General features: G+C 42.1%; 1 protein-coding gene across 2 annotated transcripts in view; it reads left to right on the top strand.

Moving 5' to 3' along the window:
* cacng2a (calcium channel, voltage-dependent, gamma subunit 2a) overlaps nt 1-15663 on the top strand; it is a 69502-nt gene extending 53839 nt beyond the window's left edge. The window contains exons 3-5 of one of the 2 annotated variants that reach the window (XR_004335237.1): nt 12146-12286; nt 13549-14821; nt 14866-15663. Coding sequence is in view for 1 of the 2 variants with exons in the window: in XM_032537073.1 (XP_032392964.1) it covers nt 12146-12286; nt 13549-14084 (677 nt within the window). In the remaining variant the exon portion in view is untranslated. Of the gene's footprint in view, nt 1-12145; nt 12287-13548 lie in introns of both variants that reach the window. The other variant, XM_032537073.1, reaches the window with a different exon arrangement.
* The last annotated feature ends 541 nt before the right edge of the window (nt 15664-16204 follow it).

Here is a 16204-nt window from a genome sequence, read left to right as displayed (position 1 = left end):
GGGGGGGGGAACAAGCCTCTTGGTCAGAACGAGGACGATGCAAGGGCTCAGTATTGAGGAAGAGGAGGTGTGGAGGGGATTAATAAGCGTTTGTAGTATTAAATCAATGTGCCTGGGAGCTGAGGCACCTGATTAGCATGACCCTGTCCTGCACATCAGCACATTCTGGGCTGGGGGAGGCTGATTAAGAGCCAATGCTAATTTCCTCTCAGCCCTGTCAATGAAAGAGAGAAGGAGAGAAAGTAAGTAAGACAGAGAGGGAAGGATGGAGGGTGTAAAGAGACCGAGGATATTGTGCAAGTTATGTTTATGGATGTCAGTGGAATATAAAAAGATGGGACACAAGCTATAGTTTGCCAAAAAAGGGGCTTAAACCTGACCTTGTATTTTCTTTCATTCTAATAGAAAGCAAAGCTCCACAGAGCTCTGGGGATGTCGTGGACAAGAAAACAAAAATGCAGTGGATGATTTAGTAACTCTGGTCTTGATTTAGGCTAACTTCACACCTATATACCATTAGTCTTGTGTTTCCCGTTCCTACTATCACTACAGCTCCTTCTGCTCTAATATCGTTTGAGATATGTGGATAAATACACTGTTGTTATCTTATATTCAACAGGAAAATTGAATGTTTCCTGATTATTATTTTAATAATACGGCCAGTGTCCTTTATTACATAAACAAATTTACTAATTTACTCAAGTATTTTACTCAGTTTTAAGGTACTCGTATCTTACTTGAGTATTTCTATCATATGGTATCTCATACTTCAACTTCTCAGAGGGAAACTGTGTAAATTTTTCTTTTCCATTTTGACGTTACTTTGCAGATTTAGATTATGCAAAATATATTCAACTAAGATACCAGCTTGTTCATGAAGTAGTTAAAATGAGCTCTACCAGCTGCAACAATAAAGAGATGAAACATAATGCGTCAATAATCATAATCCAATGATAGTGCTTTCTGATATGGGCCATTCTGCATTATGAGTACTTTACTTTAGGTAATTGATGCTTATAACGTTTTTTATTAAAGCTTTTGTAACAGTATTGTATTTCTACACTGTACTGTAGTATTGCTAGTTTTATTTACAGGACGTATAAGTACTACTAACCCATTGGTGGATTGACTCTTCTGCTCCCTTGTGCATTTGTTTCCTGGTGTTCTGGGAAATTACAGCAACAGTGCGAGTCTTGGTTGCACCACATGATTTAAATATTCAGATTATTTACCCTAATGTTACTCAGGTTGCATGAGTGAAGCCACAGTAGCACTGAGGAGGACTAGCTGCTGCAGAAACCCCGCCACGCGGCCTGCATGGGTGTTGAGTCTCATTAGGTCGTTTGCCAGCCAGCGCTGAAGAGTGCCAGCGCTCAGACACCAGCCTGAGCTGCAGCCGTGCCAATCAATACAGTACACACAGTATCCGCTATCACCCTGTGCCTCTGGGAGCAGGTTGGCACGCATGCTGACAGGTCCGGGCTGTGGGCGAGGCTAACCGGCTTTCGTCACTCAGCTCCTCCTACCTCAGAGCAGCAAAGGAGGTAAGCAAGCACCCCGAAAGCGTACCTCTTATGGGAGTTAACAAGCCATCACCTGCCACTAGCATACTATTGACTGCCATTCATTTTGACGTCTTTTTGACAATGAATAACTTTACGTCTGAAGGGTTTAAAGACTATTTGTCCATTGTTTATTTCTAAAGAAACATGACAATGTATAAAAGGCTCCGTTACCTTGTATCTCACGTTATGGCTCCGTAGCAGAAAGTTTTGTAAAAATAAGCAAACGACTGTGTCATAACCACGCGACTGTCTGTCGCACACCAGACAAATTGCTGTATTGACAGGAGAAGCTCGCAGGCAATCCGGGGGGACGTGGAGGCATACAGTCAAGGGAGAAGCCCATAGAGAGTCCATTAAAGCATCGGAACAAAATATTTCAGCAACGTTTTAAATGATTGGAAATACTATACGGTATGTGGCACGTGAATTCATATTAAGTAACATTTATCCACAAACAGATTTCTCTTGGCACAGCTACCACAAGACTTACATTGTTAAGACAGGTTGCTCACGTCACATCTACGTCATCAAGCCCAGTTGGAGGCTGCGCAGTAACACTCAGCCCTCACCGGAACAGAGCTTTTAAAAGACTTCACTGGTCTCCATGGAAGTCTATGAGGTCGCTGTGTCCATTCATTTTACTGTCTATGGGTGCGGCCGACAACAGGCCAGGTGGGCCCTGTGAAAAGACCAAATGCAGTCAGTGTTACTCAGTGTTTGTGGGTTTTACCTACTCACATTCTTGTCAATAGTTAGATGACAAGCTCGACACCACTCTATCACCACACTATCTATACGGGAAATATGAATCAACTGCCAGCCGTATGTTAGCTTAGCTTAGCAGAAAGACTAGAAACCGGGGGAAACAGCTAGCCTGGTTCTGTCCAGAAGTTAATACAAATCCACCTACGAGCACCTCTAAAGATGACTAATTAACACTTTATATAATTTGTTTAATCTGTGGGAACATCAAAGTATATAGGTGAAAAGTTGTGTTTTTAACGGTTGGCTGGCCTTGCTTGCTTTTCCCAATATGTTAACTATTCCTTTAATGTATGATGCATTGCTCATTTCAAAAGTAACCTCCTCACTGTACTGTATTGTGACAATCCACGTTAGCTTAAAGAGGATTTCATGTGCTTTTTTTTTCAAATTGATCAACAGACAGGTGATCTAAATAAATCACAAACTACTTTCCCCTTTAATGGGACACACCTAAATCATAACTGGTGAAGCCAGAACTTTAAATTTAGATTCTGACTTTCATTCTCCCATCCTCCCTTACTTCATCTGGGGTAACTACTCGCCTTTTCCTACGAGTGTATTTGAAGGATCGGGTAAACCAAATACTGACAATATTCAGTGTTCTTGCTCAATAAAATCAAAGTAAATGAGATTTCCTCCCATCTGGGTAAACTCGTGTGCCAGTTCTCATTTCGGCTACTGACAGGAAAACAGCCAGTGATAGTGGTGGTAAATAGAAAGTGCCAATCATCACGAGGCAAACAGTAGGAATTGAAATCAGTTAAGAGTTGGAGAAAAGATGCAATTTTGTTTTTCTTTGCCTTCAAAGATTCTGTCTCATTTGAGTTGAACCTTACTGGTATTTATCCTATAAATGTAAATGCAGCTGAACTATATTCCGTCAGTAAAAAGATGCGCAAAGTTAGATTTCACTGACGCTGCCTGTCAAGCTTTCCGCTCTAAGCGTGACACATACGCAGTAAATCCAACATAAGTTTAACTGGAGTTGGAAATGAAGTGTCACGGCTGGTGAAAACGGGGCAGCAGGGAAAGGACCCAAATGCTGTCACTGCAGGCAGACTGATACAGTTCAGGGATATATTGAAAAACCTGGAGGTACATAAGCTTACAGATTAATGAGACAGGAAGGGTCAAAACCAGAAAAGGTAAACAAATGCGGGCAAGCGGGAAATCCATATTCCCAAAATATCAGGCAGAGGTCAAAAACCATCAGGTCACATGTTTCAGGTTTCAGCGGCTAGATGGCAAAGAGAAGAAGCGACAAAGCATATTTGACAATCTGAGGCTGGTTAAATATCTGCAGGGCTGATGAGGAAAGCGGGAACAGGTGAGCAAGTGGGCGGGATCTGGGACTGGAGGGGAGGGAAGGAATCGCTGCAGGGCCGCAGGGAGTTGCTGGATGTGGGAGTGAGGAGTGTTTAGTGGCAATATCTTAGCTCCCATGTTCCAGTCCTAAACATATTTCTAGCGTAACCTGTAACCCCACAAAATAAGGTACTTAGTTGGTTAGTAGCATCCCTTACGTCTTTGGAAGTAACACAAGCAGTTCTCAATTCTCATTGGCTACCTGCCGATGTGACAGCTAGATTGACAGTTTCATTTGGTGCGTGGGCGGGTGTTAATTTCACTTTTGCACAAGTATTTTTTGATTTTGGAATGGTTAAATAAAAGACACCACCGTCCAAACTCTTGAGATAGTTGACAGTCGCCAAGCTAAGATCGGGCGTTGCAGCTCGAAAAAGGGAGTTTAGCGAAGATCGATGTTTTGCATTAGCTCTACATTTCATTTCAATTTCAATTCAATTCAATTTTATTTATAGTATCAATTCATAACAAGTGTTTTCTCGAGACACTTTACAGATAGAGTAGGTCTAGACCACACTCCAGAATTTACAAGGACCCAACAGTTCTAACAGTGGCGAGGAAAAACTTCCTTATAGGCAGAAACCTCGGACAGAGCCAGGCTCTTGGTAGGCGGTGTCTGACGGGCCGGTTGGGGTTAGAGTGAAGAGTGGAAATAACAAATATAGAAAAAATAGTAGTTTGTAGTAGTTCTTTGTAGTAGTTCATGGCATAGCAGGGCGCTGTGCGGCATTACAAGGCACAGCAGGACGTAGCTGGGCACCGCAGAGCGTAGCAGATGAACATGGCATCGCACATGTTGAAACACAGTGTACTGTGTAACCAGCCGAATGCAGATTTGGTGTTCAGCCCCAGAAACACTCTTTAATTTGGTGTCACATGAATGTGGGTATCACGGGGGGGGGGGGAGAAACCGAAGATGCACCGCTCTCTGTGTTCGCGACCTCGACCCAAATCAAGATGCAGACCTTAGTGCTAATCACAGGGCTCCCTGGAGCATCCTTTGATGTGGGCCGAGGCGAGGGCTTCAGAAAGACAAGATGCTGCGGAGGTCGGCGCTGTCGTTAGCGATTAGCACCGAGGTCAAAGCTTTCATTTGGATGGGGTCGTTGTTTTGTAGCAGCTGGAGACTGAGAGGGTTTTAACGCACAGGAGTGTGGCCACAACTCTTTTCGCAGGGTTGTAGCCGTCCCAGCAGCTCGAATATCCTTCATACTTCACCCTACTTCATCCTGGGTGAGATAATGGGCGCTCACCCTTCTCTACACGCTGTCAATTTGTTACATGTAGGATACAGTTAATGAACATGCCCAAAGTTACTGGAAATTCTTTTTTAGCAATAAGCCTTTGAGATGATTCACCATAAATAAAGTTCTAACACATTTTACTGAAGGATTTAACTTTATGGAGTATTTCTGCAGTGTTTTATTAGTACTTTTACTTCAGGAAATTATCTGAATACTTACTAAATACTAAAAGATATAGTTTGCCAAAAATGGGCCCAAATGTGACCTTCTTCTTTTATTAACGATCAAACAAAAATAAATATTTTGTATTTATTAAGTTGCATCCTGTACTAAGAGAAGCACAAATGCCCTGTGTTTATTAATGTAACACAGGCTTAAAAAATAAACATGAAATTATACATTTTTTGTTATTTTGTTCAAATTATCACCCACTACAAGACTAAAGTTAATGTACGCTTCTTTTAATATTTTAGCTTTTAATTGGCGTTATCATTTATTTCTTATTGATTTCATATTTATTTCATATTGAAGTTATGAGCTGCTAAAACAAGTCAAATAAACGAAAGGGAGAAGAAAAAAAAATCACATTTCATTGCAGGTTTTTGTGGCTGACATTATAAGCCAAAAGCTGGTGTTTAATAAAAGGTCTTCACATCAGCTCGATATATCTACAAATCAATGTATTTGTCTCTGTGCAGGGCTGTTAAACACAGAACTAACCCATCCACAGCAGAGACTTCCCTGTCTATCTGTCAGCCTGTCAGTCTCTCTGCCTGCCTCCCCCCCCCAGGGTGCTGCTATGCTTAAACATCCCTCCAGGCAGGATCCAAAACTCTGACAGCCGCGCCTTAAAAGATGGGAAGTGAAGATGTGAAACCTCCTGAATGTGTTGAGGAAGGATGGATTTTAAATAGGTGGCCTCTCAGATAGATGCAGCCTCACTGCCTCGGGGCATAGTTATTGTCCCGTCTTCCTTCAACAATTCCAATCGTCGGCCCGGCAACAAGCAGCCTCGGACACCCGGCAGTCTGAGCTTTATATGTGCGCTACGAGACACGCTCCGCAGCCAGATAGAGCACGGTCTGACAAACCAAGGGAAAGCAAACCCTGTCCCAGGGAAGGAACAGTGCATGCTGGGGGGCCACTGTGAAGGCCACTGCACTTTTTAAATTTGCTGCTATAACATGGACGTTACTACAGAGGACGCGTCGGACCGGAGAAGCACTGCGGGCCAGCCGATCCTCGAAGCCACGCAAACGAGTTGGATCCTGTTGGCCCGGAAAGTTCCGACATCACAAGAACCCATCGCTGCTTTCAGATGCTCTCCAAACCTGAGGCGCTCGTTCTGCAGAGACCAGCTGCCACACAGAGTTCTTCTGTACACCACAGAGGCATTCTGGGATAGGCGGAAAAAAAAACACTCTGGGTTGTTTGCAATTCTTCAAAAGGTCCTATATCATGCTTATTTTCAGGTTTATAATAGTGAAAATATTAATCCCCCCCCCCCCTTTGTTAAGAGACCTTGGGTACCATGAAAGGTGCTACTCGAGTCCAAGTTATTATTGTTATATCTTTGGATTTAACACGTTTTTTTGAGAAGGATTCCAAAAATATGGGCTGTATAAAGTGGAGGCTGATCTTCATATAATTTGATATTGCTAATAGTCTGCAGTTGTATTTTTATATATTGTGATTTTTTTAAGGGGGACCACCTTTTACTGCTGAGTGTTATTATAGATAGCTCAGTGGGAGGAGAATAAGAGTTTAGACTAACATGGGATACTATTGACAGTTATTTAGCATTAACTGTTTATGGCAGTATGATTCAGCATCTACACAATTAGTTAACAAATAAAAACAATACATAATACATGCAATAATAATACTATTTTATTGCGGGTTTTGTTTTTCAACTTAAAGGGACATTGTGGTATTTTTTCACCAGGGTCTTATGCTCTCGTTTGTGGCCGTGATGTAATGGATCATAGCTACACAAAGTAGGCTACAGCATGAGGCTGTGTTACATTGTGAAGGCTTAACAATAGCTTAACACAACTAAAACAGACAGCTGTTAATTTGGAACAAAATGGACACAATTAAAACATGTTACCAGTACTATTTGTGGGCTAAATCATGACCACAATGAGATCACATTTGGTGAATAAAACGATGTATGTGAAGGCCAGCATAAAGGTGAAATGAAATAATAAATCCCCTCATTGTAATCAGGTCTAAGTCCAACAGCTGGAATGACACATGATCAAGTGTTTAAACACTTCAAACCATTTTGTCTCTGCATTTGGCTGCAACAAAACCTCTCTGAGGGTTCTTAAACTTTGGTGTCACCTTGAGATCAGCCCCTCTGTCAACAATCAATATATTTAGTCCGGCCCTCTATTTCTCTTTTGTCTCCGCAAATGACGCTGATGGATGAAAAATAACCCCTGTGCCTTCTCCCAGGTAATGTGCTGTGAACAACCATGTCAATATCTTCAGGGTTGACGGGATGGAGGCACAGACGGGGAAAGAGTGATGCATTTAGAGTGGGACACAGGAGCAGGGTCAACTCTCAGGACAACTTAATATTTAATCAATTTACCTCACCGGTAACCCTAAACCCCACAATCCCCACTGGTCGCGCATGGAGACATGTGAGAGAGGGGTACAGGGAAGGACAGGGGTAGGACGAAACGACACTTTAGATTTGAAATCGTCTCGTGCTTTGACGGAGTGTGAATTAAGAGAAGCAAGAGGGAAAGAAAAGATTTGAGAGGTGGCGAAGACGGCTGTGTTCAGCAGACAGCGACAGAGCATTAAAGTCTTCTCCATCACACAGGTTGCGACGCTGGGGCTGTTTCCGTCAAGGTTCAAGAAAGTGATAAGCCCATCATGATGCTGAATGATGGCATGATGAGAACCTGGGGCAGAGGGAGCAGACCCATTAAGGGGTCGGGTCAAAAACACATTCATTAAAGGTGCTCGCTAGTGATGCCAAAACGCTCTTCAGCTTCCATCCCATAATGATAAAACAGATGGATCAGTCCGCCGTTATTGTTGAGTCAAGGTTAAGGTTTTATACACAGAAACACACAAATGTGATGATAGAATAATTAATTTATGTAATAAGTATTGCACTAAAGACTAAATTAAAAAAAGCCATGAGTGTGGTGGACCACAAGCGTCATGGTATTATAGCCCATATTACAAAACTGTTTGACAGAATGATCGTATGGATTATTCACTTCTAATCATTAGAGATGTTCCGATACCAATACCAGTATCGGTATTGTCTCCGATACTGCCTAAAACACTGGTATCGGGAAGTAGAGTAGTTAAAGTTAAAGTAGTTTATGTTCTTTTTCCATTATAACTGACTGTCAAACTGGATAAAAAAAATTAGTTCTGTGGCGATCATTGTTTGTGTTTGTTCATGTTTCACAAAGAGTTTAACCTGAGCCAGACCAACAACAAAGATAGAAATCATATCTCATCCATACAGGGATAGAAGTATACACCTGTTAAAACATAAATATATAGTATATGACACACTGGGCGCCCTGATAGCTCAGTTGGTAGCTCAGGTTACATTCAATATTTATATATATTACACACTGATATTGGATCAGTACTCGTTATCGGCAAATACGCATGTACAGGTATCAGAACCATCAGTGTAATTACCTATAACCTAGGATGAAAATGTATTGTTTCAGTTTCTTTGTCCACTAAATGTTCTGCCAACTTGCCCATTAGAAAATGAAATATCTTGTGTTCAATCCTCTGGAACTCATGACTGTGGTTAGCACATTTCATGTTCATCTCTCCATTAGATTTTGTTATTTCTTGTGCACGATATTCCAAGAGAAAAGTTTTGACCTGATGGTGGCACAGGCGGAAAGGTTACAGGGTGACTGAAATCCTAAGTATTCTCCCTCATATGGCAAAGAACTGTATGAAATTTCCCCCCCAATGTGATCAGTAGTTGGACCAAATGTTGGACAAATAGATTGATGTTACCAGCCTCAGGACCTTTTCACATCATGCCAAAAAATAAATATTTAGTCTAGTTCTTAATGTATGCAGTTTTCACACATGAACCTGAATATAAACCTGTGAACTACTCACGCTTCCTTCTGTACAGTAAGTATGAGAAGAATCTCTGTAGCCGTCATGTACGTCAACATTTCTTTCCCTGCTGCCTTATTGCTATAAATGCCTCTGAACCAGCATTTAGATCATCATGGGACACCAAAATCTTTACCAAACATCACATCTTTTTCAATTCAATTCAATTCGAAGATGTCACATAAGATGCTAATCGTGGTCCAATATGCGATGTAGACAAGTGTGATGTTGGAACTTAAGGGACATTACAGTCAAAGAAAGTATTTTAATTGGCTTACAACACCAGTGATTGGCGAAAAGCTCTTTTTAAGTGTCTGTTATGTGCCCGGTCAGCATGTTGAACGTACCTAATGCTTATGAGTCACACTCATTCTGCCTACGCACTCGCTGTTATCGTAAGGTACTGCTCACGCTGCCTGCCACAGGGGTGCCGCAGAGTCACCGTCTCGGTGCAGTCAAATCACATTTCTGTAACATCGTATTGATCTTACACAGCCAACCTACATTCAAATGTGATGCTGAATCAATGCATTAAAATGTTATCTTATGAAAAGTTGTACATGATGACTGGTAATGCATTGAAGAGTGCCACAGAGAAACTGTCATATCTAAGATGGCATATTTTGCAATTACTAATAAATTTCAAAAGGTTTGATTTACATTCAACTCAAAGGACCCGCTATTGTAAAAAGAATCAGTTTCATTTGAAAGGTTTCTGGGAGAGTTATTTCACTATTATGTCCTCTGTTCTTGGAGTAATTCTCCAGCCTTGCCCTCTGGTTGCTATATTTCGGGTTCCTGACCCCTCACGTGCACTTAACCCTACACAAAAGGACATTATAGCTTTCACATCCTGGCTAGCAAGGTGCTCCTGATTGTTACATTGGAATTCTGCTGAAGTATCCTTCTATCTCCCGGTGGCTCAAAGACATCATGTATTTTTTTAAACTGAAATACACGTTGAGAGGATGTACAGTCAAATTTTTCCATAGATGGCAACCCTTTATTTCCTATTTCACAACTTTAGAAGTACTACCCAATTGAATGTGTGCATGTTTTTGCATAAATAACTGTAATATGTGTGTTGGTCGTGGTGAGTTGAGTGGGGGTGTGGGTGGGAGGGTTGTTCATTGTTTGTTCCACGGTATTCTGATTTAATTAAAATATTTTCTCCATCATTCTTATTAGAGTGTTTTTGTTTTTTTGATTACTTTTGTTCTTTATGTGTGTATATACAGTATGTGTCCGTGTGCATATGCATACGTGTTAAAAAAAGAAGGGTAAATTGTCTATTGTCTGTTTATCTGTGACTGGAAGTATTGTATTAAAAATATTTTGAAGAAAAAGTTTCACCCATCACGGTAAAACACGTCTCAACTTTTAACCAAAATAATTTTTTCATTCCATTTTCCCATTACAACATGGCTGGAGCAGGTTTTAATTAAAGGTGCTCTACACAATGTTGGGTGACGGCACTCGTTGTTGACCCCCAACCCCCAGCCCCAAATCCTTCTTGTCGGTTATTGGCTGGAACACTGTTTGTGTATGCTTCGTGGTGCAGGTTGGCCTGTTCATTTTTGTTGTGTTTGCAGTGAGGAGATGTTTGCCGTATATGACAAAAAATGTTGTAGCCTAAATATCGCATGACATCGCTCAGAGCACCTTTAAAAGGGATATTATAAAAATGTTTAGTCTTTACGTGCTAGCATTAAAGCCACACACAAACACAGTGCTGGCCTTCCCATTGAAACAATGGAGCTAATTAATAATAATAATTAATAATTGTGTGAATAGCATCTTAATGTTTGGATGCATGTAGCACAATAGCCCATACAGTATGAAGCAGCACACGGAGCCATACGGGCACTGGTCTCGCTGTGGTTGCTGCTGAGCCCAGTGGAGGGTAAGAGATGATCCAGCCAGCCGTGGCCACCGCTTGGCGCTCTCTTCCACTGCAGCTGTTGACTGCTGCCTATCAGCCCGCCTGTGGGCTAAGGGTGGCTTGCCCACCGAGCCGGGTGCAACAAAGCCTTAGGGTATTGTGGGTGGGGGTAGAGGATAAGTAGAGGATAAGTGAATCCCTTTGAGAAGGGTTACTGGGTGGGGGTGGGCATTGAATGACAGCAGGTAGGCAGGCAGATGGGCCTCGGCGGGTCCCTGTGGAGGTGCAGGCGGCCGAGTTCAGTACAGGGCCACCCAGCCCGGCGTCAGCAGTTTGGGGAGAAGCCGGGAAAGTGCTGAGGCGGCAGCCACGTGAGGAGATGAGATGAAGTGGTGAAAATTTAACCAGCTTGATGAAAGTTTAAGTGTGCATGTTAAACAGTAGAGAGGGGGACAAGATGGAGGGGAGGTAGTGTATGAAAGGATGTCTGGAGGTGACTAAAACAAATGGACAAGTTGGGGGAGACTTACTCATTGTTTCCCAACAACTGTCTGCTTCTTGAACTCAAATATGACTCTAATTTTACCTGACACCTGTGGGCGCAGCTCTTTTCTGACCCTGGCTTGACCTCAAAAGTAACATCATACTGTACCTCTTCCCCTTTTAGCTGCAAGGACGCTGTTTTGGACCCGGGCTGCATCCCTCTGCCCTGCAATCCCGGCTCATATACAGTACATGCCAGAGCCCCGTAGCACTTCTGTTGACTGCCATTCACACAATGCTACACAAAGCAGCCTGTTAGCTCTGTGGTCTGCAGAGAAGTGTGCACAGAGAGAGAGGGGGGGGGGGGGGGAGAGTCAAGCGGTGTGATTACATAAGGTTGGGTAACAGGCTCACTGTGGGGATACACACTCACTAGACAGTGTTGATGGAGTCTGATGGAGTCTTTCACAGGCCTGATGGGGTGTTGATTAGGATGTGCTCACACACAAGGAGCAGATGCTGAAATGGATTCTAATGTACGTTTCTCTCTTTGTTTCTTTACACTCGTTTCTTTCATCCCCGCACTCCCCCGCTGCCATTTCCCCTCTTTCGTTGTTCCCCTGTTGGTTGTTCTTCTTTCTCATCACCAAAATTCCATCCCATTCTCCCGTCGCACTCCTTCCACCCTTTTTCGTCTGTCCTCCGTTGATTTGCAGGTGCGGTGCGAGCCTCCAGCATCTTCCCCATCCTCAGTGTCATCCTGCTCTTCATGGGAGGCCTGTGTATAGCTGCCAGTGAGTTCTACAAGTCACGCCACAACATCATCCTCAGCGCAGGAATCTTCTTTGTGTCTGCAGGTGAGGCGAACCACCTGTTGAAAGCGTTTCTTGTGTCTCTGCATTAGACCAGTGTTATTGAACGTCTGGTCGGTAGTGCCTCTTGTCCCTTTCTCTCCCCCCAGTTTCCTGTCTGCCTCAAACTATGTAATAAAAGGAAAAAAAATACTTGTTTTAACTTCCACGACTGCTTCCAGCATTGGCTTCACAAAGCCTTTTGTTGGTTCTAAAATAGCAACTTACAAAATGACCACCAAAATGTATGAGCCATTTCAGATGAATTAGTTTCTAACCTTTCCATCGTGTTACATTTCCATTAAATATACAGCCAGTAATTGATTAGCATGGCTCAGTCCAAAGTAAGAATAATCCGCCTACCATCACCTCTAAAAGCTGTCTAGTTAACACGTTATATATGGTTTATTTAATCCAAATAACAAATGAAGTTTAGAGGTTGTAGTTGGCTGATCTTGTTCCCCTTGGTGGTCTGCTGAATGTAGCTTAATATTTACCTTACAGACATACAGTACAAGTCAAATCAATCCTCCTATATTGTCAAACTCGTCCTTCATAAAGTTGTCATTACTCACTTCTTTTGTGATTAACATTATATCCCAACAATAACTTAAAAAGGCCATGCACCGGTCGTCACTTGCACTGCAGCGACAAGCCACTTCTTCTATTCTTCCTTATCTTGTCCTCTTTTCTTTTCTCTTGATCTTGTTGCTGGGCTAAAGTCATCCATCGGGACTCATCTCTAAAAATACAGTGTCCCTGACACACTTTCCCCCCGATCCATCTTCCTAGATCAAATATTTCTCCATGTGTGACTTAACCAACAAGTCAAAGTATATATATATATATCTATATACATATATATATATAGATATATATATATATATATATATCTATATATATATATATACACACACACATTGTATGTGGATGTATGATGGGATGCAATGATTATGTTATATACTGTCCCAAATTATCTGCATCATGAACGGAAGCCGGCCGTTTTTCTCGCTGCAAGGGCAAAGATTAGGAGTCTCAGATCAGTCATGTTGGATGGAGAGTTGGACAGGATTAGTACACTGTGTACAGTGCATGAATCAAACCATATTTAGTATTTATACTGCATTGGGTTAAGCGTAAACTAAGAATAACTCGGCCTATGCGCTCATCCTGATTGATACTTTGTGTCTTGTTTTCTTTGTCCTTTTCCCCACAAACCCATTACCCATAATCCATCCCTCTCCATCCTGCACCTCCCAACCCTTCAGGCCTGAGCAACATCATCGGGATCATCGTGTACATATCAGCCAACGCGGGGGACCCTTCAAAAAGCGACTCGAAGAAGAACAGCTACTCTTACGGCTGGTCCTTCTACTTTGGTGCCCTCTCCTTCATCATGGCTGAGATGGTGGGCGTTTTGGCTGTGCACATGTTCATCGACCGCCATCGACAGCTCCGGATAGGGGCGCGCGCAGCCGACTACCTCCAAGGCTCGGCCATAACACGAATCCCCAGCTATCGCTACCGATACAGACGTCGCTCGCGCTCCTCCTCCCGCTCCACAGACCCGTCCCACTCCCGCGACACCTCGCCAGTGGGCCTCAAGGGCTTCAGCGCGCTGCCATCCACGGAGATCTCCATGTACACGCTGCCCAGGGACACCCTCAAGTCCTCCGGCACGCCCACCGCCACCTACAACTCTGAGAGGGACCACGGCTTCCTGCAAGTCCACAACTGCATCCAGAAGGACCTGAAAGACTCGAGCCAGACCAACACAGCCAACCGCCGCACTACGCCAGTATGAGGGATTCGACACAGGCCAGGGCAGCCCGGCGGAGACCAGGAGACATGAGAACCCCTGTGGGCACAGTACGTCCCAGGAGAAGATGGATTTCCATGTTTATAGACATTTGTTCTTTTTGTTCAGCTGCATGACTTTGCCATTACCATTGTTGAGAGAGTTCCAACAAGTCTGCTGTGTTCCTGGATTGAATAGCAGAACAGTGAGAATGGGTCAAGGGTGTCCTGAGAGATGGAGATCTGTCGTATTTTGCGCAGGGTTTGTTTGTGAGGTCCGGGGCACTGAAAGGCAGGGCGCGGGAATCTGGGCATTTTATGAGATATAGATTTCATGATTTCATAGCCCTTTGGTTTAACAGTTTTGCCCCGCAAGTTTGGTTGGAGCAACAGGTCAAGCTCCCCCTCAGCAGGCCCACCACTCAGATTCCCACTCTTTTATTTATAGACTCATTTTTTTTGCATTAAAACTGTGAATTGTTACAGTTTGGGATTCAGTAAGAATTAGCCCAATCTGTAATCTCTAACAAAGGTACTATATATATATATATATAATATATATATATATATATATATATATATGTATGTATTACTTTTATAAATAAATTATTACGTTAATAATCAAGAGTTACAGACTTTACCGAAGCAAAAAAGAAGAAAAACCAAGTTAACTAAACCGAGTGCTGTTGGCATGAGAAAAGACTCTTTTAGTATCTGTCCGTTGAAGGTTGAGAACAAGAGACGGTGCTTTAGGTAGCAGCAGTACGCGGCGACTGACGCCACCAAAGGCAGATGCAGACAGTTAACAGTAGAATAATATCTATTCTTTTAAAAGAACCTTCTCGTCTTTTTCTCAGTCCCTGTTCGCTTTCTTTTTTATTTTATTTTTTTTTTTGGGGGGGGGGGGGGTGTCGTTAACGGGAGAGATGAACCCCTTTTACAGAAAGAGCCAGCAGAAGGGGGGGGTCAAAGTTCACAAAGACTCCAAACACGACTTCTACAAAATAAAAAGGAAGGAACAGAGGGGAAGGAAAAGAAGAGGACGCCAAACACAAAAATAAAAAAAACCAAGTTAAATAAAGAGATAGTACAAGAGAAGCTAAGTGACTCACAATTTCAGAAGTAAAATGCATGCTATAAAATTACAGCAAATCTGCTCTTGAGAAACTTAAGTTTTAAAGGTGAATAATTATAAGGGGAAAAAAAAAAAAAGCAAAGACGCTAAAGTTTAACGTATTAATGTTTTCATGTGTATTTTTCTTATGTTTTACTTTTTTTTTAATTTATTAAGTATATTTTATCTTATTGCTTTTGTGAGACAAACCGAACAATCTACATTGAACAAAACTGCTTTTTTAAATGGTTTGGTTGATTTCTTTATAAATATATATAAAAATATATGTATGTATGTATTTTATTTTTAAAAACTCACACAGCCTTAGTCATTTCTTTGTTTCTTTTTGATTTTTAATGTGTTGTTCAAATTGAAAATGAAATCTTTAAAAAGGTGCCAAAACCGAATGATCCTATACTTGGATGCATCAAGTCCTGATGAATAAAATACGAACCCTAGGGGGAACAAATCACCACGTTTCCTGCGTGTCTCTAACACACTTTACCTTATACCACCTTCTTGTTATCAGTACTAACACTTGTCTGTCTGTCACACCATCACATCTGCAATGTTGTTTCCATTTCACAGACAGCAAAAAAACAACTAAATTGGGCTTGAAAGTATACAACTTGTCATTATGGTAAGCAGTAGAACAGAGTCCTCCTAAAATCCACTTCATTCACAGGTACACACACGTTTCAGTCTCAGACGGTTTCATGTGAAGGATTTTAAAAGGCCCGAACAAGATGAGCGAACCCAGTGTCTCATCAGAAGAAATAAACTGAATTTGGACATTCAATGTTCACTTACTTGCTTTTTAAGAGTGTTCATCTTTTGGTTTTGTCCTTCAACTGTATTGCCTTTCAATTGTTATGTGATCAAAGTTTCACACCTAGATCAAGTGATGATAACTCCTCTACACACAACTAACTCCATTTGCTGATGAAGACCATGAGATGTGGTTAATAGCTCTGGAAAAATCAAGTAAGTGGATGTTGAGTTAAGAGTTTAAT

The sequence above is a fragment of the Etheostoma spectabile genome, chromosome 15, assembly GCF_008692095.1.
Source record: "Etheostoma spectabile isolate EspeVRDwgs_2016 chromosome 15, UIUC_Espe_1.0, whole genome shotgun sequence".
NCBI classification, from domain to species: domain Eukaryota; kingdom Metazoa; phylum Chordata; class Actinopteri; order Perciformes; family Percidae; genus Etheostoma; species Etheostoma spectabile.
This window is presented reverse-complemented; position numbering and strand designations above follow the sequence as displayed.